Below are 21,481 nucleotides of genomic sequence, written 5' to 3'. Positions count from 1 at the left end.
CTTTGGCAGAGCAAAGTTTTTTGTTTTTTTTTCTAAGTAAAACATGGTCTTGAGTGCCACTTACCTGGATCGATGATGCATAAAGCACACAAAGTGCAAGCAAGGTGGGAGAAAAAAAAAAGAGAAAATGGAAAACACATTTTAGCAATGGTGCACAAAAATGTCTAACAAGTGCCGGGAAACAACCCACTCATACACACATACACACCGAGATATACACACAAAACACTTCATTTGCACACTCTCTAAAATAGACGCATGTTTCTAATGGAGAGTTAGCGCCAGTAATAACTATATTGTCAAAATTACCACAGAGACATTATGGCCAAAATCCAACACTGCCCTCCAATGGCAACAACCATTTCTTACACATGTGCTTTCTACACAACAACACCATTTATGGCAAACTTTTGGCCTGATTAACATGAATCAAATAAGAATAAGTTAAAAGCTGCCAAAACTTACTTCAAGGTAGATTTGGCATTATTTTTTCCATGCCAAGGGTGAGAACATGCATCACCAAAAATTAGATACAATATCCACTGAGCAAAAATTATTGTCGGGCTTCCAGTGCAAGTCTCTAAGATTTAATACTAATACGGCATGAGATAAAATACCCTATTTGAAGAGTAAGCATCTAGAGTCTCCACTGAGGCAAAATGACAAAGTGACTCTGACTTCTCTCTACCACTGTAATTATGGCATTAAAAAAAATCTCAGAGCCCATGTGATGCAACTTTGATGCCCTCTGCTGGGTCAAAGCAGTAATCACACTTGGTAAGGAAAATCACTAATAGCATGCAGGCTGACATCTGGTCCTAATCTCAATGCTTATTTCTCACTTTAAGCAGCAACCTCAGCTACTCCTGCAGCTGGAAATAGATCCAAATAGATCCAAAAGAAAGCCACTTTCTGAAGAAGTGCAAAGGAATGCAGGCAGGCACAAACAATTAACCCCACATGATAGAAGGCCTGGATGATCTCAGTAAGTCTATGCATATTCATCAAAGACATTACAATAAAAGGAAATTTGCGAGTACAGCTGCTTGACTGTTAAGACTCATTTACGTTTGGAGGAGAAGCCTTACAAATAGATAGACACAAATCCAAAGCTCAAATGGGCCCTTTTTTCTGTCAATTACCATTTCCCTCACATGCAAATATCCAACACAAGTGTATTTCCGAATTTCAGTCATGACAGTGCAACCACTAATCCTGAAAAATGTAAAAATCTTTCACTGTTTCATAATTATTTTTGGCAAAGACAGAAACTACAGTAAAACAAAGCTTGACTTATGCAGATATGTACTATTTTTATGAATCGTGACATTAAGCATATTACATAGATCCAGAGATATTGTTTTATTTTGTGTTTTTGCTTCAACAAACAAATGGCAAAACATAAAAATATTAGGGACATTAGTGTTGCATCAGACTAAAGCATAAACTAGTGGCAAAACCCATCAGGGTTTCTTAGCTGTGAAAGACTTATTTTTTTACACAATCATACTTTAATGCAGTTTCAATTCCCAAAGAGACGCAGAGATTATTTAGATCAAAGGATAGACAAATGTTTAAAACTCAATCAGACAATGTCAGAAAGTAAACCTTGATCAAAGTACAGCCTCCATTTAATTTTTGAAAATAACTTCAATCAAAAAGGGAAACCTCAAAATAATTCAGATCAAAGAGTCTTTTATCTCTCTGCTCCACACATAGATGTGCAAGTCGTTCTGCTAATGGCTGTGCCGGAGGAAAATTAAACAAGCACATATGTCACAGAGACAATCAGACACACAAACCCACACAGCCCTGGCATTGTCAAAAAATTGCTTTCACAAAGACCTCCGAATAACATCAATTCATCTTCCACTTTTCTCCAATCGAGGTGCAGGCTGAGTGCCACAGCACTGGCAGGATCTAGCTGCTCCTGGGGGATCCCCAGGTGCCTCCAGGGCAGTTTTAAGATGTGGCCTCTCCACTGAGTCATCTGTTCTCTGGTAACCTCCCAAAGTAAAACTGGAGCACTCTTTCCACATTCCTGAACCTGCTAAAATTGCTCAACAGAGAGTGAATCAGCTGCTTTCGTCCAAGGTCCAGCAGGGTCAGTAAACGTTTCACCCCGTCATGTCAAGTGACGCAAGTTTCTATTTTTGGCTGCTTCCATCCCTGATACTACTTCTGACCAGAGGTTAAGGTCAGCACAAATGCTGAGTGGTAAATCAACCAATCTGAATTGCTTCACTTTCTCCAGTCACAGTCAGAAACAAGTATCCTAGGTTATTATTATATACTGTATAAAGTCTACAACACCAGTTCAACCACCATTAAAACCATTGGAGCTTATTCTGACTGCACCTCCTCAATAGGAATCCAAAATCATTTCAATGGGAACACACAGTCAAATTAAGCCACAATAACTTTATCTGGAACGATAAAGGAACACTGAAACATTGCTGCTGTTCTGCAGACCTCAGCTGTGCTGTGGCATACATCACAGAGACAGAGGACACGCTGCTTCGCTGTCAGTGTGTAAAGACCAAATAGCTCCCAGCCCCCAGGGTTTCTTGAATCTGAATCAGTCTACCTAATCTAGTGTTCTGTTTTTTACTTTTGAACTCCAGATGCATGCTGTAACTGCTAATGTAGCTCTTCTTGTAGCTGTTTCCAGTTGACAATAGATGTTTTCCAGGGGAGAAAATATGTGTATTGTGAGGTAGCTACACCTGCTCTTGAATGATCCCTGATGTTCAACAGAAGTAGCTTAGCAACAATTATCTGGATTTTAATCAAAGTTAAAGGTTGGATTAAATTTACATTTGGGCATTTTTAAGCACTTTTCAGTTAATTTTACTCCAGGATCTGGTTTGGTCAAGAACTGGAAGTGCAGCATAACCACGCCTCAAACCTTGAACAAGCACAATCAAGACATGCATTGCTTTTTCTTGTGCTACTGCTAATCTTTTTCAGGAAAGAATGAGTCATGCTTCAGGCAGGAGGTTTATATTAGGTAAAGCGCAATGTCAGAAAAAATACACTAAAAGTATATTTAAACCTATCTTAAATCTAACTTAGGTCGGTCTTTCCATTCATTTCAACTTACTACAGTGGATCCAGATTAACCAGCGCACACACCCTTAGAATCTCCAGCCGGATTCTTTTGGGAACTATGACATGGACCTTTTCCATATACAAAACACATGTAAACAGGATTAGCCTAGAGCCATGAATCATGGATAATCAGAATCAGCTTCAGTGTTGTTGTATATGAAGTAAATGCAGCTAATAGTAAGACTAAGTAACATCAGCCTGAGCTGTGTCCATTAAGTACCCACCGTAAGTCTGTCCATTAAGAGACTGAGTTGGAAAGAGGATCAATTGCACAGTCAGAACATAAACGTGCTCCCAGTAGACGCTGTTTAATTTCCCCTGCTAAACCAACAAGCCTCATTGTAAACAAAAGCGGTAATTGAAATCCACTTCAAGCGAAAGGAATCCACATATGCTTGTAGACAAAGTTCTTAGACATAAGAAACCCCGTTTACAGGCAAGTATCGAACCTGTAGTACAAGGCAGCCTGAAATACCTGGTGTACTTCATGAAACGAGACAGAGCACATCGTAGTGAAACCCTCTTAACACAGATGCAGCAAAAAGAAATGTCATACCTTGTTAGGCCACATTACACGAACAAAAGAAATCTCTCAGACATAAGCAAAAATTACTTTTCCAAAGGCTATATTATACGAAAGTGTGCAAATATCTGGCAAAACAACACTGAACCACATCAAAAACTAGCCAATCAGTAGGTAAATAAAAATATGAGCAACAGAAACTAATGGCTGTACCACAAGTATAACATGAACAATGTGTCTGTCAATAAAGCACTATGATACTAGCTCCATTATTAAAATGTTTGAACTGGCACAGTCCTATTGCACAATACTGTGTGAATTCATACCCCACACAGTCACCGACCATATCAAAGGTGCACGTTGCATCATTAAAATGGGTGGTAACTGTTAAAGATTACATTAACCCTCCTGTTGTCTTCATTTACGGGCACCAAAAAATATTGTTTCCTTGTCTAAAAAAAAAATCCCAAAAATCAGCAAAAAAATCCCCAAATTTCTGAAAATTTGCAAAACCTTCAGGAAGAAAATTCCAATAATTCCTTAAAAGTTTCCCTTAAAAGTTTTATTTAAAAAAAAAAAAAAATCCCCAAATTTGGCAAGAAAATTCTTGTAAATATTTTCAAAAAATTAGTAAAAATCTTCCAAAAAATCCTAAAAATAACCAGAGATTATATATAAATCAGTAAAACTTCTAATATTTCCTTTAAGAACATTCACAAAAAATCAACCAAAATCCAGAATCCAAAATTTCGCTGGATTTTGGTTGATTTATTTGCAAATGTTCTTAAGAAACATTTTTTACATTTCTTTTTTCCCCCCACCAAAAAATGTTCAAAAATTTCCCAAAAATGTTGAAAATGTGGACATCAGAAGTTTCACTGTGAAAATATTTTTTTCCCCACACTTTCAAACTTTAAAATGGGTCAATTTTGATCCGCAGGACAACACGAGGGTTAAAACAACAGAAGTATTCTTAAGAACACTATGCAACGAGGTCATTGACCAACTGGTGACTGGAAATATCTGAAAGTCCAACAATCCCACATGTCTGCTCAACTGTTGCTACACAAGCTTATTCTGATGAGGTATTATCCACGAACAATCCACTGAGGTCACATCAGGTCACAAAGAATCACTGTATTCATTGGGGATGAAAATGGACCTTACTGTAAAGTAAAATATCCCTTTGGGTGCAATTTTTTTTTTCTTGTTGAGTTAATTAAGGTGCACATGCTCTGCCTTGACATTTCACATTGCTGCACAATTAGCAAGAGCAACTGAGGCCTAGAAACACAACAATACCCAAAGCCGTACTACACTGAACAGTGGTTGAGTTAGTCAGTATTCAAAATTGTATGTATTGTTTGATAACTTGGCTGACTATGAGGCTGACTATCCCTAAATGTAACCAGGCTTTACCTAAAGATCAGTTGTTGTTTCAAGAGGAAGGATGTGTGCACAAGTTAACTCCTGTGCTTTTAGGGTTTGACTAAACAAATACCACACAAATTCCACTGTCTGACCATCTCATATACCATAAATTCACCCTATACATGGACCTCTAGCTCACATATAAAAGTCTGTTTAGAAAGTCAGATTGGTGTGGTGTTTCTTTGGTAAATACAAACAAACAAGAAAAAGAAAACAAATGAGCCTATGACAGGCACTTGCTGGCATGACTGAAGCAGCAGCTGACAACTGCTAGCAACTCAGCAACAGATTTTCAGCTCGATGACTGTTTGCAGCTTTTCAAAATATTCCTGTGGAGTCACAGCTGACTCCTTCTCTTCTTATGTTATTATATAGACATGGCAGCCTTGACTTTCAGCCAAAGAACCAGACATTTTTGACACAGATTTTCATCTTTTGTGCTGACAGTCTAGTTTCATGAGTTCCATGCCCGACCAAGCAGCTACTATCATGGGACATTATCAAGACAGCTAATTACCACTACTGCACTGTTTCTCAATAAAAAGTAAGAAAATCAATGTGAGTTCTGGTTTATGTAAAGACAGTGCAAGGTTAAAAATTTTAAGACCACTTTACCAAAAAATTACAACAATTCCTGTCAGGCACTGGCTGGGTTTCTAAAAAATGAGTTAACACGTTCTTGAGAATACTGGCATTTTTGTCTGTAATGCCAAGTTTAAGCCTGGCAGTGGTCCAGCTTCAACTACGCTTTAGTTCTTGGCAAAGAGCAAACTTCTTGTGTACACATTTACACTGTCACGCTGAATGACTAATGAACCTCCCTCCTCCATAAATAAACAATGAAAACAAACAGGCCGAGTGGCAATTCTAATGGCTAAGAGGATCTCAGTCCACTCCACACTTAGAGCTATTTCAAAATCACTGCAGAGAAATTTGCTATAAATTTGGAGAATGTTTCAGATTCTTTAGTCAGACCAAGGCTCCCATTTATTAAACCCTTAACAGCTCAGAACTCATGGAAATTACATGCATTAGGTCTAACTTAGACTAAAAATATTCAGTGACTACAGAGTTAGTCATGAAGATTTATACACAGGTTGTCACTAATGGCGTCTTATATTTTATTCTGAGTGTGGATTCAAAACACTAACAAGAGTGACAGGCAGTAAGTTAATTTGATACAGGAAAGAAAACACAAGAATAGCATCTGTTGTTGGGGTTTGATGATTAGCCACACTACAAGTAGCTGGTAAAACACAGCTTAAGCCAACACATCAGAAGGATCTATTCAAAACATTTATAAAGGGCTCCCCAACTCCACAACCAACCAACCAACCCAAAAAACTAATTTATACATAAATCTGCAGCCTATAGCCTATATCAGGACTGTAACTAATGATTATTTCCACAATAAATTCATTTGCTGTTCTATTTATCACATAATATATTAATTGTTAAGTGTCTACAACATTAGACTAGAATTTTGAAATCCAATTACATTTGAGTCTTACATTCAAAAACATATTAGACTTTTGGAGTTCTTTGAAAAAGGACTGAAACTACTTAACAGCTCTGAAATAATATGTCAATCAGCTAACTGGTTAATCATGGTAGCTCAAATCACAACATACCATTTTTCCATCACTTTTCAAGAAAAAATGATTTAAATGCACAGTACTCTTATGATGCTTCGAGACGCGCTTATCTGTAAAATGCACATTATGTGATGTGATGAAGTCTGTCTTGTGTTGGTGCACACAGTACAGTCAAAATGACATCAAGGCTTATCTTTCAACAATTGTGACATTTAAACCGGTTATATTTCCACTGGTAACACCACACATACATAACACACACTCAATAAAGATCATCCTCAGACTAGTGGCAGGCAGTAAGAAAGCTGTCACAGGAAGACATCTTGAAACTGCCTCTAAAAGTGAAGTGTAAAGTAGCAGCTAAAACCTTCTACCTTACACAAGAAACACAGAAGCAGAAACCTAGCAATCATGCTGTAACATCACAGTCAAAGTTGAGGGTGTACTTATGTGACCCACCAGCAGAGGTCTTACAGAGAAAAACACTGGGATCCCTCTCATTCAGAGAGGAGGGAGAACGCCTGCACACATCAGTTTGTGAATCACAGCACAAAGGTGGGAAGGCTGCATTTATCCATGAGCAAGTAGTGCTGATATTTAAACCCGACTCTTGACTTCCAGAGACATTCATTCCTTCTGCTGCAGAAACATATTGCAGAGGGCTGACAGCTGATTAGACTGATGGATCACTATGAGGTGCAACCATTACTACGGTTATGAAGTCGCTGTCAGCTCACTCCACTCTGGTCTCATCCCTCACACAGCCTCCAAATGAAACTGAAAACAGGCTGTGCAGAGCTGATATGGAGTACGAAGGGAGGGAAAGGTTGATTTCATTCCACCTCGTCTTGAAAGGTAACCATGGAGTTTTTAACCCCTAGTGACAATGTAGGATGATGCTTTGTTAAATGGGTCCTGATACTGTCAGTATCTTAAGTTCTGTCTATATGATCATAGAATAGAATAGAATACAATACAATAGAATACAATAGAATAGAATGGAATAGCTTTATTGTCTTCATTTATTGTCAGCACCGGACGGTGCATTGAAACAAGCTAAATTAACAACAATAAAAGCATGAGGAGGCACAGGGTAAAGAGATAAGACGTCATCAGACTACTGAGTGCCCTAAACAGCAGTGGTACTCAATGTTTTGACCATATTTGTTAGCCTTAAAGATGTAAACTATGCACTTTGCAAGATATATTTAGAATTAAAACCAAACTCTCTTTAATCCTTTCCTAGTCTAGGAAGGCAACACGGACAAAATTTCTTCCAGCATGCCACTGAAAGAAGACAGGCTACCTTGAATTCAAACATCCAAAGTGACAGCTTGGTACAATATAATGTACAGCACACAGCAGTGCTATTATCTTCAGCTCTCTGTGAATCACCTGACCTCAAACAGACGGCTAGAACTCCGGGATCCAGGAAGCACACAGTGCTTCCAAGGCACCAATTTAGATCAAGGGATGCACATTTAGCAGTTTGTGTTCTCCAGGGTTTTCCAATGGGGGCCATCAATTTTTGTACATTTTTTTTTGTTTGTTTTATCCCAGTCTGGCACATTCTTATGGTAACTGTGGTGATGTCATTAGCTTGTGAAATGCACAATATCAATCACAGTAAGTGTGCGTTATTCAATGAGAGACTTGGCACAGAGTTCAAATATTTGTTCAGGCAGAGACAGCTGAGGACAGTGTGGGAAAGAACTACCACAGTTGAGCAATAAACACAGAGTTTGCAATCACTGCCACTGTCAATGCATCGCTCTCTGTCCCACATAGAGAGAGCCAAATCCCCTGAAAGCAACTCACTATGCATACTTTATAGATGTTATGACGTGACGTTGTTTCATTTTCAGTCAGTTTTAGATATCTCTACTCTCTGTCTAATCTCATAGGTCTGATGTACTAATACTCAGAGAACCCGGTACTATTTGAAGAAGTCGTGATGACCTGGGTACTATTTATATCTGTCAAGTGCCCCATCTAGCAGCGGTGCACTCAAGTCATGATGGGCCTTACTCTAAAATGTACGCACACAGACATACAAGAGGCCTGATATGGGCATAAAAAGCAGTTTTACTTTGGACTGATGCTTATTGAGAAAAACTATGTAAGCTCTTCACACAGTTATGATATTATGTAGTGACTTTTTAGTTGAATGGCTTCTACAAGTGCTAGACATGGAGATGGACCAAAGAGACTAATCTCTCCCAGAAGTGAAAAACCATTACAGACAAGGTGAGGGTTATCAATCTATATATTAGGCAGCCAGCCACTTTATTCCCAACTATTAGCACTCACAATAAGGTTTTTTTGAGCAAGGAAGCATCAAAGTCTGACACCTATGAAGCCAAAAGTATTTGTGCTGTCACTGAGCTCCAGAAACACAGATGAGAACTGTGAGAGGCTTAAAAACTTAGAGAGTCACAAAGAGAAACAATTTTCCTGCTGATAGCATAAAGTAATTCTAGTCTGAATGACATGTGCTGGAGAAAGACCACTTTGGAACATGTGAGGTCTGCAGGGAGAACAGTGCAGGTGACAGTGTTGCAGGAAGAGAGAACAGAGAAAAGAAAAGAAATGAAAAGTCACAGGAGCAAAAGACTATGATATTAATCCCTCCACTGCTGCGGATAAATTGAAAACTTGGCACTAAACAATACATGAGTGTAGCACTATGCCTTTTATTTCAACCCTCTGGAAGAGCAAAAAAAAAAAGAAGTTGAGCTGCAATTTTTCGTGGACCCTTTTCGTGAAGGTGTGGCTGTAAAAACCAGGCTTTGGTTCCTTTTTCCTACATAGAAGTTGAAGGAAAAAGGAGACGGCCTGCACCCTATTTGGATGTGGATAAAGACAAATTTAGGGGCTGAATCTGTAACAATCTGTTTCAGGAAACAGTACAGCAGTCCAAAGTCCTCTGTGGGCATTTTAACATGGTGCTCCAAGAGCTCACAGCTGTAGAGCATTTGAGCAGAGTGATGGCTTCCAAAAGCTCCCTAATCATCGCAGACCATCTGGAAAACAACTGGGCCGTGCACTGTCCACTGAACTGAGGTAGACAGACAAGAGCAGCACAAAGAGGAAGATAAAGATGGAGAGAGAAAGCGAGTGCTTTTCAGGGCATGATCTCGACGCTGTAATATTTTAACAGCTTAAGAGATATCCCCACCTATAGATTACAGAACAGATAACATGAATCCAAAGTAAAAGTATTTCATTTGCAAATAAAAGTTTATTTTCAGCTTCACATTTACTGACTGGATTTATTGCTACAGGACTTTATCTGGGGTTTTACATGACAATTTAAACCTCAAGTGTTATTGAGTTCCACAGCTGAACAGGCCTTTCAGAAGCAGCCAGTCAAGCCTGGTGGGTAATTAGTATATCTGACATCAAGGAGAGGAGAGGACAACCAGCATACTGGAGTGATACCCAGCTTCACATCAAATGCTGCAAAAACTTTCACACTTGTCCATGTAACTCCATGTAATTTCCAACTATGTGGATAAAAAAAGGGTTAGCAGACGGTATAGAAGTGAATGCAGAAGGAGACATGCAGTTCCACTGCAAATTGTGACAAGTCTAATTCGTTCTCAAAAAAACATAACAAGACTGGCATACCGAGTCCTCATATGCAGATCTAATAACTTGTGGGATAATAGCAGACCAACAGTATGACCCCCATGAAGGCAGCTGTCCCCAACCTGGCACAGCATCAGCAAAGGATGGCTCACTGCAGATTAATACAGGGATTAATCAAGTTCAACAGCTCTCTCAGCATTAAATCAAAGACACCACACAACTAAGAGGCTTTAGGGCCAAAGAGCCACTGTAGTCTGTATGCTCCCCCACTGAAACCAAGAGGTAGCCCTACATTCACTTAATATATTCCATACCAGCAAGGATATATTCTTTAATACTGGGCATCATTGCACAGTTTGCATTAAAGAACAAGGAGATTTGGCCAGATAGGGTGCAATCGCAGCACAAGCTGTAAAGCATTGACACAGTCTGATCATCAGCAAGACTTGTGTGCACTGCGGCAAAAAGAGTAAATTATTTCACCAAGAAAGCCACCGTGTTCGTATTGATTCTGTTAAAAGCCGTCATAATCTTATTTTTCAGCCTCTAGAACAAGAATCCTCCTCAAAAGACAAAAAGAGAAACAATCAACTATGAGTGTACACAATTTGTAAACAACAAATGCATTACAAATCTCTAACCATAACTTGGTCTGATTTTCACTGAGAAACCGTCTTAATCAGCACTTGAGGCATTCCCTGACATCAGACGATCTCTTACACATATGTTCTCACACAGAGCATCCAAACACCAAAACAGATACAAACTTTTCTTCCAGTGCTAACCAGATGGTAGGGACCCCACAGAGACTGAAACGCCTGAGAGCAGCCTGAACAGCTCAAAGCTTGCTCACTTGACTGTCTGCCTCCCAGTCAGCGGCCAAACTCACAACAAAGAGTTATGGAGCCAGAAATGGGGATGATGTACAGCAGATCCAGATCTACTGGTTTCTCTCTTAAATCACATTACACACACAAGCGAGCTGCAAGAGAACCGAGTACTGACAGAGTTAGTGAGTCAGCAGTCACAGCCATAAGAGCATCCCCTGCCAAGGGTGTGAGTATATATTCCTTCAGCACTTTGCAGTTTGAATAAGACATTGTCCTGGTGTGCCATTTGTTACCATAGCCATGTGTATGGGAATGTCTCACTCCTTTTCCAACACATCACTACAAAACTGCATATGGTCACAATTATGATGGAAATTATCATCCGTCACCCATGTAACAGAATAGATTTCTATTCTATCTAATGTATCATTTCACGTTGAGTCTGAGACGAACATAACCCCAGGACTCCCAAACTCTGTAGTAGCCAAAAATCTAAAAAAATAATGAATCCATACATAAAGCAATGCTGATTCTTCCTGCTGAGCCTACATGTATGTCATTTTATCTAGTCAATTTCTGCTTTCAGTCTGATGAAAAAAGTTTCTACGGTTGCGCTTCTTTCAACTCCGCTCGCAGTAGCACTGACAGACAGCTGGTTCTCACAACTAAGACAGATGAATGGAGGTCGGAGTGGGTGTAGACTGAACAGATCAAATGCTTCAGTAGCTTCTAATGTGTATTTAGGAGTTTGCATGTCACCTCTGTGTAATTTCTGCAGGTGCTCAAGTTTCCTCCAATACACAAGACATGGAGGTTAGGAGGATTGGAAACCAATTCACCCGTAGGTGTGAATGTGTTCATCTGTCTTTGCGTGACAGTGTGGCGAGTTCTCCAGTGTGCACTCTGCCTCTCATCCAGTGTATGCTGGAACAGACTGTGGCTCTAGAAATACAAATGAAAGAAACTGGATTTACTTGTTCCCTTTATAATAAATCTCTTGATGTACTTCAAGGTGCTACAAGCCGGAACACACATAGTGAAGAAGGCAGAACATTGTACACGACAGTGGATAGATTTAATAAAAGAACATGCAAAAACAAGGTGTGCAAATAGTTAATTAGGCTTCATTGGTTTCGATTAGGTTAGTTTCATCAGTGAGAGGTAGCTGGTAACATAATATGAAGCTGTTGACTTATATAACTAAAAATAATAATAATAACCACAAAAGCAGCAGTCAGGACATGTTTGCCTACACATTTATATGAAGCTTTGTGATGTTTATGGGTACCGAAACTTTTACTTCACTGCCGTGTCATTCTATCAAATTAAAATACCGTTTAAAGTTTTTGCACAACTTTCACTACAAGCCTGGCACATTTTAATGCATTAGGCACCTTGACTAGAGAAATAAATACATTTTGGTATGTTTACATGAAACAGTATATGCACACTGTATTTTAAAGGTGGAGCAGCTGGTGGATTTGACAGAGCTTCAAAGTTTAATAAATCATACACACTGACAAAAGTGTAATGTTTACTTGTTAATTGGAATCGTGCTTGAGGTGTTGTAATATATAATTTTACATGTACCAGCTAATTATGCAAAAATATTATCTATGTCCTTGACATGAAAACAATGGATCTCAGCACTGAAAATAGAGTTACTTTACACTGAAGGTTAACAGGGTGGCGACAGTGCTCTTGCCAGAATCATGTTTCAGAATAAATAAAGCATGATGGAAACACACACTTGTGAATGGTCAGTTTTCTTTTTACAAGCCCACACAACCTGAATATGGGTCCCAACAGTGTGCTCACTTATCTTATTGAACAATATAAAACTCTATCTTGCATTTAATTTAATTCCAAGTCCAAGCACTTGGTTCTCTTTCATTCCTGCTACTGTGACTGGATTTTCAGGGTTATATAATCAGGTCAGATATAAGGCTTTGCTCACAGATAGAAGCTTGGATTATTCCCTAGAGAGAAGGGAGAGCCTGTAAATGTCTACTCTAACTGTCTGTCTCACAGTGAAGGAGGCTTCATAGAGACTCCCGTCGTTCTTGCCCTGAAAGATGAAGACCTCAGATCTCAGATCTTACTGGATTCTAGGTGAAGCTACAGAAAAAGTCACTGCAAACCCACATAAACAGATATGAGAATCAATATAAATGCATTCTTCGCTCTGATTTTGATTCACTTTAGCTGATGTCACTCATATAAATGCAAACAGGTCCTCTATGTTTAAGGGTTGTAACATGATAATCCCTTCTTAAAATCTCTGATAAGATGCGTAATTTAACTGAAGCCCGAGGGGTCACTGTCAAGATGAAACTACTGAGATAAAACTTAGAGAGACATGAGACAAGACAAGAACACAGCTGGTAGAACCTAAGAACAAGTATACTTGAATGTAATAGTAAGGCATTTTGAACGATGCTGCGTTTGGTGGCAAATAATGCATTTTTGGTTCACTCTCATGGTTCTCATTGTTTCATGTTTGTCTGAAACAGTCAGCAGTTTTCAATAAAAAGCTTTAAAACTGTGTGGAACATTTAGCAGGTAAAGAACAACATATTCCCTCAGGAGTTAGTGGAGACCATAAGAAGAGCTGAAAAGAGAATTCATAAGGAAATACAGTTTCTGGATACCCAGAAAAACACCTTCAAATTAATATTAATATTAATATTGCTTTGTATATGCTGCATGTTTAAATAGGTAATTAGTTTGTTGACAAGTTGATGACACAATATGTTAGTGTTGTGTTCATAGTTGGTTTCTGCTGTTATAGCAAGGTTAAAGAAACACTAAGCAAAATGCAAAGAACTGTACGAGTACCAAGAAAGAAGTAAAGGAGAGAAGATATTCTCTGATCCATTATGAATATTAAAAAGTGTGTCAAATTTTATGAGGTCATATAAGTAAATACTATTCCATGCTCTTACACATATATATGATAAAATTAACAGTAAAGCATTAAAAAGAAAATAAAAAATACTGTTAAAATGCATCATTCCTGCCAGTTCTTGTCAAGACAATCCTTCATCTGATTTACATAATAAGAGATACTGATTTCAGCATAATATCAATCACAGTATCTTTTTTGTTTTGTTTACATTTGCCCTTTCGTCAAGAGGCTTTGTGCAAATCAACAACAAATACTAGTCAGAGGAAATGTAATGCTTCTGTGTTGCTTTCCTCACAATGTTGTTATTATAAGCAGGTACTCTTATGGGTTCACAATTTAAAAACATGGCCATTAATAAAGTGTTTGATTATTTAGCTGAGTGACAATTACTACAACTGAATAATGACCAGAAAGCAAGTTGATACGCCTACATTTATACAGTATGTGAAGTCAGTGAGCGTGTGGGCCTTCAAAGCAGAAAATGAGCCAAGAGCTAAATAGAGATCCACTGGAGAGATTTTTGTCATAATTGGCCAAATTTCAATTGACATGCTTTCTTCTGTTCTGAGTGATGAATTATGCACTGGTAGAAGTGAATATCCTGATGAAAATGGTAGCTGCAGAGCAGATTAGTACAATATGTATATTTTTGAAACAGCAAAATGCCCCCAAAGAATACTGATAAAATGTCATCATATGAAACATTAATAACTGGACAGCAATCTGACTTCAGGCCTACAGTATAGCACTGTGAGGGTCTGCTGTGGTTATTATGCACTCATTAGCCTTCAAAACAAGATAACAGCTATCTCACCTAGAGCAATTAGCCCTGACTTCAGCGGTTAGGTTTTTTCCCCTCCTTTCCCAGACAGAATTAATGAGACAAGAATAGCAAACAAAGAAAGCGAACTGGCAGGAGTCTACACCTGTCTATTCATACATATAATTGCTGTAAACACTTCCTGCATTCATGAGGCCACAAACTCATAATTCAGGTCATCACATTCTCACTATAATACCAAGCCATCTGGACCAATCAAACTGCCTTCACCTCATTAACTTCTGATACACACTTCTTAAAAGGTTTTCACAGGTCAAGGATCTTCAAGTGACAGATTAACACTGTGACAAATCACAGTTAAAATTGCCCAAATCATGTCTCAAATTTTTGCTCAAAATGAGGCTTAACTTAAAATGTAGGATTATATGCTATAAAGTTCTAATGGAAAACACAAATCTGCCAGATGGAACAGTCTCATCAAAACACTGTTTAAGTCACAGACAAAAACAAGCTGAAGAGATACTGTACTCTGGGTGGCTACTGGATTTACCAATAGATACAAGGAAGCGAGGGAGTGTCATGAAAATAAATACAGACTTGCTTGGCTCTCCATGTAGTAGTCTGAAAGAAGAACAGTTTTTTGCATGCATACTTTGTAAAGTGCATACCTACAGCACCAGAAAGCCCAGCTGTATATCCCTGCAGAGTAGTTCAATAAGAGATAAATGTCCCAGCTCCCAACTTTCAATGCAGGGCACAAAGTAACAGACAAGTTAATCTAAAGTAGAAAGTATCTGTTACTCTAGTGTGTGGATTATTAATTCAACTGTTGGAGGACCAAAGCAGCAGAATGGCTAGATGGAGTTCTCTGATTTATCGCTAAGTTCAGCAGTTGTGACGGGAGCCAAAAGCTGCTAGTTTAAAAACTATGGTGGGTGCTGTTGACCCACTGCTCTCTCCTCAATGAGCCACATATGTTTGGACGATGACACTGGTAAGTTTCTGACTGCTTGGGAATTTAGGCAGCAGAAATCAGACATTTGTTAACTGTGCCATCTTAACAAACAGCAGGCATATTTTCACTGCTTGTCAGATTTGGACCAAGACAGTCACAACGCATTGACATTTGTCCGCCCGTGAGGAAAATTAACGAGCTAACAGTTTGCAGATTTATACCCCTTCCTGATCCTCTTCCAGTCTCTGTAGGGAAGTTCTGGCCAGTTAGAATATAATAGTTGCCCAAACTAAAATGCTTATTTTTGTATTGGAAGATCCGCAAATAAACCCAGAAGCACAACAGGGGACTGTCTGAGGAGAGCAGTAAGCCATGACTGATTCAATTAACATCTCCACTGACCTTCACTCATTCAAAACTCAGAGCCATAAAATAATCAAATCTTGGGATGAACCCGGCCTCCAGTTCACACTATCACACCAACAACCTGCAACTCATCCTTCCCAACGCGTCGCATCAGAGGACAGTCTGCGTCAGCACAATCTGCTCCTTGATGCTCACACTGTGTAACCCGATGGTAACAGCCAAGCCACACAGCCAGCATGTGAATAAGCCAGATCCCTTTTGCAGGTTTTTTTGAGCAAAAGGAGTCACAGAAATTAATCAGTGATGTCGTCTGTACTTCATACAGAAGCATGTTGACGTTTGGTTTGAACTCTTTATATTAACGCGTTCTTTATGTAAAAAGAGCAAAGCTATAGCCCTAAACTTGCAATACTTAACAATATAAAATTGATGACAAAGTAATAATAACCTACTGCAAAGCATATGGCACAGGCTTATCCAGCTGTCAGAAAGCTAATGGTTTTGGAGACTTTTCTGAGGCTTTTATTGGCAGCTTCACATAAAGCCTCCAAATGTCCCAGGGACCGTCCAAAGCAGTTATCACATAAACCTGTCAACAAATCTCGATGTCAAAACAATGACTCACAATGAAATTAACAGGGATGGTTTTACACAGCCCAATTACTCAAAGCTTAGGCACATCTAAAAGATACCTCCATCACTACACGACCTACAAACTGATCTTGTGCCTTAAACTGACCACACAAGCTAATCAGTGCATGCAGCCATCTTTATGACACTCGGAGTTGTGACCACATGACTCGAATTCTAAAAGCTCTTGCTAAGTAAAAGCATCAAAAAGCAACCAAGCCAGTCCCAGCAAACAGGCTGGGAAAATGTACCCACAGAAGGCAGACTGTGGAAACCTTGGTCACATGTAGGCTAATTATGTGCATTTCCGTCACAAAATATGCATCAGCTCGTCTACATTACTGTACAAGCAAGAACACAGAAGATTGCATATCTCTTAGTATTTTCTGTAGGCCTCCAAAAGCAAGACATAACATTTAATTATTAACTATATGACATAAATTTTCATTTCAAACATGGAGCTCACAGTGAGCACCTTTTATGCACTATTCAAAAATAAATCACAGACATTATAGGTAAGTGACATGCATTACTAATGAGTCATGGGGGGAGTGAAGAAAAAGAGGGAATGAGATGAGAGGGAGAACTGAGAGACAACTTAACGGGGGAGAGAGGAAGGTAATCTACAGCACTGCTTCACAAATGAGTAAGAGGAAGATCTGTCGCATTGCTTTTTGCTGAAAATTGTTTTTATGTTGCACAGATTTGGTCACTACTAAAATTTGATGACTGTGTGCACGGCAGTTAGAGGTTAAAACAACAAAATGCGCTGGAGATATTTCTCTGTGATTTAGTTTTTTGCATGCTAAGTTCAGTTAAACAAGCTAAACATATGTTTTTATTTACTGTTTAAACTGTGTGTACATCAGCGTTATCTTGTATGTGAGATGCAACCTGTACAAATTAAATTAAGATATCTTCCTCACAGTCTTGAGACTAAAAAGTTTCAGCTAATGGATTGGACCAAAGGTTTTTCACTCGAAAAATGCAGTCTGCGCACTTTGTAGGGGGCAACATGATTAGTTTGTAACTTGTTTTACAGGGAACATTATCATGTCATTGCACTGTGCCAGAATCACAGTGATCACTAATGAATGTGGTCTCCAAGTCTGTCTTGCACTGAGAAGCTGTGATAAAATACTGGAATATAAAATTACTGCCTTTCAGTCTGACTGCCTGGCAACCCGCCACATGAAGCTCCTCAAATTCATGAGCAAGTCAAAGAAGGAGAAGGGATTCAGCGAGGATAATAAGGCATAATATCCTCAATTCGCAATGTCATGGGTAATACAGACACATTGTTGTATTTTGGCAGAGAAGTTCATCGACGAAATATCTATACCTGCTGCGTGAGGGGAGCATTTCAATTGGACATGCAAAAAACCAAAATACTTCAACTCATATCCTTGGATTTGGAGGACGGGTGATGAATCAGTACCGACTGAATGACAACACTTGTGATCTCTTTTTATTAACAGCATGCGTCAGGCTACTACGGAAGGGAGAGAAGAAAATATGAAATACTGTGTAGTTCAAAGACTGTGTAATATAGCCAACTTCTAAAGTAATTCATGCAGATCCTGGTCCTCACACAGAGACGGGCATGAACTGAACAACGTGTTTTAGTGGACATGGAGGATATGTTTCCTCTGCCCACACAGCCACAACAAATGAACATACTGGGGATATGATATACTGAGAACATCAATGGAAGAAGAAGACTATAAATAAGAAGCATTTTCAAATTCCTGAAATGTAATGGACTGACATATATCTCAGAAATATTTCCCAGCATCTACTTAAGACAAGTGTCATTCTAAAGTGTGAGCAGACTATATAAACCGCAACAGTGAGGATAACTGTCAGAAAAAGACAAGACATTATGCTTTGGCTCAACTCTCCAAGTAGGCTAAGCTTTGAGCAGGGTAAGTCTGAATAAATAAAAACAGCTCAAAAGGAGACAGCTATCACACTGTGCTCATGTCTGTCTAGTATTTGCACAATGTTCTTGTGTAATCATTAACTTTTGTGATAGGCTCCTACAGTACAGAATGAGGGAGTAAAGGTTCCCAATTTACAACCTTTCAATGTTTACTTCACCACACAGCATGTTTTCTGGAGCAGCGGGCATTTGAATGGGCATTTTATTCATCTGAGGTGACTTAACAGGAAATAAATACCCTTTGGTTTGTAATGAAGGTATCGTGGTGGCATGCAAGAGCAAAGTGCTGTGAATGTATATGGTATGTTTAGATATTTATGGAGGTCCTAAGGTTGTGATGGGCGGGTGTCCTGTGGAGGAGGGGTGTTACACTCACTTGATAAAGCACCGTGCTCCTTCAAAAGTATATCCCTCTTCCCATCCAGTGGGTAGATCTGTGAAAGAAGGAAATGACACGTGAGCATAAACCAGTGGAGGAAACACCTTGTGGATTTAATTTATCTGAACAATGCATTCTCAACTGTCAGTTCACACACTGACATGCACAGGTCCAACACTTAGTTAATTAAAAAGACAAAATTGGCACCTATCTTGAAAATGTATTTGGAGTCCAATCATTTTTCATTCAAAAATGTGAAAAACCTGCTGGTGTTTGCTGCCTTGTTAGTCATATATCATAGCGGATAACAGTCTTTTGGACTGAAGAATTTTAAGATTACACATTAAGAAAAAAAGTCACTATCAGGAATGCAACAAATGCTTTTTTTTCAACATCAATCATTCCGTCAGTTATTTTTGTGATTGTTCAGTGAGTCATTTGGCCTATAAAATGTCAGAAAAATGGCATGAAATAGTCAAACAAAAAGCACAAAAATCTGAATTTGACATTTTCAAATTCTTTACTTTTACTCACCAGTCGTCTAAACCCTCCCCAAAAAGTATTTTGCAATTGCATAAGACAAATAAAAGCATTTCATAACAACTGAGAAACTGTAACTTTTAAGCTGCAAAATGGCCTTAATTAATAATCATTCACTAAAACAGAAGACTTCTATTTGTGCTCTGACAAATTCCAATAGACATTGTTCAGTTCTGACAATTTAGAGAAAATAATTATTATGAATATAATGCGTAAACTGACTGCAATTTAAAATAACCATTAGTTGCAGCTCTGTTGAGATGAAGCAGCCACTCAATAACATTGACTGGGGATGCTGGAAGTTAAGGAGGAGATTGCTGCTGCAGCATATCATGTCACCAGCATAGACAACCACAAAAAGCACATTTTATCACATTGTGTTTAGGTTGCTGTATTTTGTTGTGCAGGGATAGAATAAAAGCGTAAACGGTAAATGCACGGCTTCATTAGCTCCATTGCCTCTATTGCAGCTGCTGTATACCTGTGACAGGTAACGTGTCTCTTAACCGGTAAACAAAACACTGGTGTGTTTAACTGACCTGCTACATGGTCCACAGAAGCTGTTTGTTAGTCAAAGTAGATGAAACGTTAGAACATTAATTTACATGGCCGGAGTTTTTGGATAAAAGTCGTCGTTTTTACAAGTTCTCCGGTAACATTGGCTTCGACTCCACCGACCCGAGGAGGAGGCTCGAGAGGAGGTGGCACGAGCCGGGCAGAGGTGGGCACGATAGGGCTCACTTTTCACAGCACGAGCGCCCAAAAGCCCACTCGTGCTTTCAGACAGAGCGTGGATGTCACAGCCGAGACGCTCAGGACAACAACAACACAACAACGGCAACAACACATGACGGCGGACAACGCGAACACAACGCGGACACTGGAGCGACGCGTTCGTCCTACCTGGAGTTTTCCTGTGCCCGGTTATAACTGCCTCGCCACTTACTGGATGCAGCCAGGTTGTACTCTTGGCTTCTTCGCTGTTGAGAAGAGAGGGAAATGCATTCATTTTGTAAACGGTGACTTTGCTCGAAGTAAAAAAATAATAACAACACACGGCTAGAATGACTTGTGCCGTTTTCTCTCGAGGGATATTTACTTGGAGAAGAAGACGCGTCCATCCCGAGTAACCCCGTAACTCCAGGAAGACGGGAGACAAGAAATCCACTCGGGTTGTAGATCCGCCGCCATGTCTGGCAGTACTGTATGACAATCGCGCGGCTCCGCTCTCGCAGGCAGCGCGTACACGGAAACCTTGGCAACGGCGGATGTCTGAGAGGAGGGCAGGAGCCTGGGTTGGGGGGGGCAGGAAGGCAGGTAGAGACGGTGAGTGGACTAACAGACATTTACTAGTGTGAAAACGGCATGGAAATGCTCCCAAAACTCCCCATTGTTTAATTGTGGCTGTGTTTTATCACCTTTTGCACTGCTGTGGATTCTAAACAAAGACACGTCAAACATGGGGGGCAGGGATGGATGAACCTGCCCCCAGGACACTATTGATCGGCTGGGCCTCTGTTTCTATCCGCACGTTTTAAATAAATATCCTAAAACTAGATTAAAAATCCTAAAAGTAGATTTCAACACTGAGATCTTCAAGTCAGTGCACCTACACCTTCCACTGCTTCATTAAATGCATGGTTGCAAAAAATATATATAAAAAATCTAATTTGCTTTTTTTTATGAATGTCTCTTTGAATTTTTACACATTGTTTTGATGGCTTGTGCTGACATAATATTGTTGGTAATTGCATCAACTTATTGTGTGTAATTTTAATGCAAATGCCTGCATTAGTTGATTTCAAACTACATTCAAGTTCGGTTTCTTAATGAAATTAGATTCATAATTAAATTTTTATCGACCTTGAGTTTAGGATATCAAGTCCCTTCCTCCATCTC

At 39.2% G+C, this 21,481-nt stretch overlaps 1 protein-coding gene across 20 annotated transcripts in view; it reads right to left on the bottom strand.

Annotated features, from left to right (window-relative positions):
* plekha5 (pleckstrin homology domain containing, family A member 5) overlaps positions 1–20,813 on the bottom strand; it is an 80,887-nt gene extending 60,074 nt beyond the window's left edge. For 18 of the 20 annotated variants that reach the window (XM_035951725.2, XM_055008945.1, XM_035951727.2 and 15 more), the window contains exons 1-3: positions 20,682–20,813; positions 20,486–20,562; positions 19,040–19,097 (exon numbers count right to left, since the gene is read on the bottom strand). In XM_035951725.2, coding sequence (XP_035807618.2) covers positions 19,040–19,097; positions 20,486–20,562; positions 20,682–20,773 — 227 coding nt within the window. In that variant the 5' untranslated portion in view covers positions 20,774–20,813. Of the gene's footprint in view, positions 1–64; positions 97–19,039; positions 19,098–20,485; positions 20,563–20,681 lie in introns of those variants that run through there. The other 2 variants (XM_055008952.1, XM_055008953.1) reach the window with 1 other exon arrangement.
* Positions 20,814–21,481: the final 668 nt, after the last annotated feature.

The sequence above is a fragment of the Amphiprion ocellaris genome, chromosome 3, assembly GCF_022539595.1.
Source record: "Amphiprion ocellaris isolate individual 3 ecotype Okinawa chromosome 3, ASM2253959v1, whole genome shotgun sequence".
In the NCBI taxonomy this organism is placed as follows: Eukaryota; Metazoa; Chordata; class Actinopteri; family Pomacentridae; genus Amphiprion; species Amphiprion ocellaris.
The sequence above is the reverse complement of the archived record's forward strand: the minus strand, read 5'-3'. Positions and strand labels throughout refer to the sequence as shown.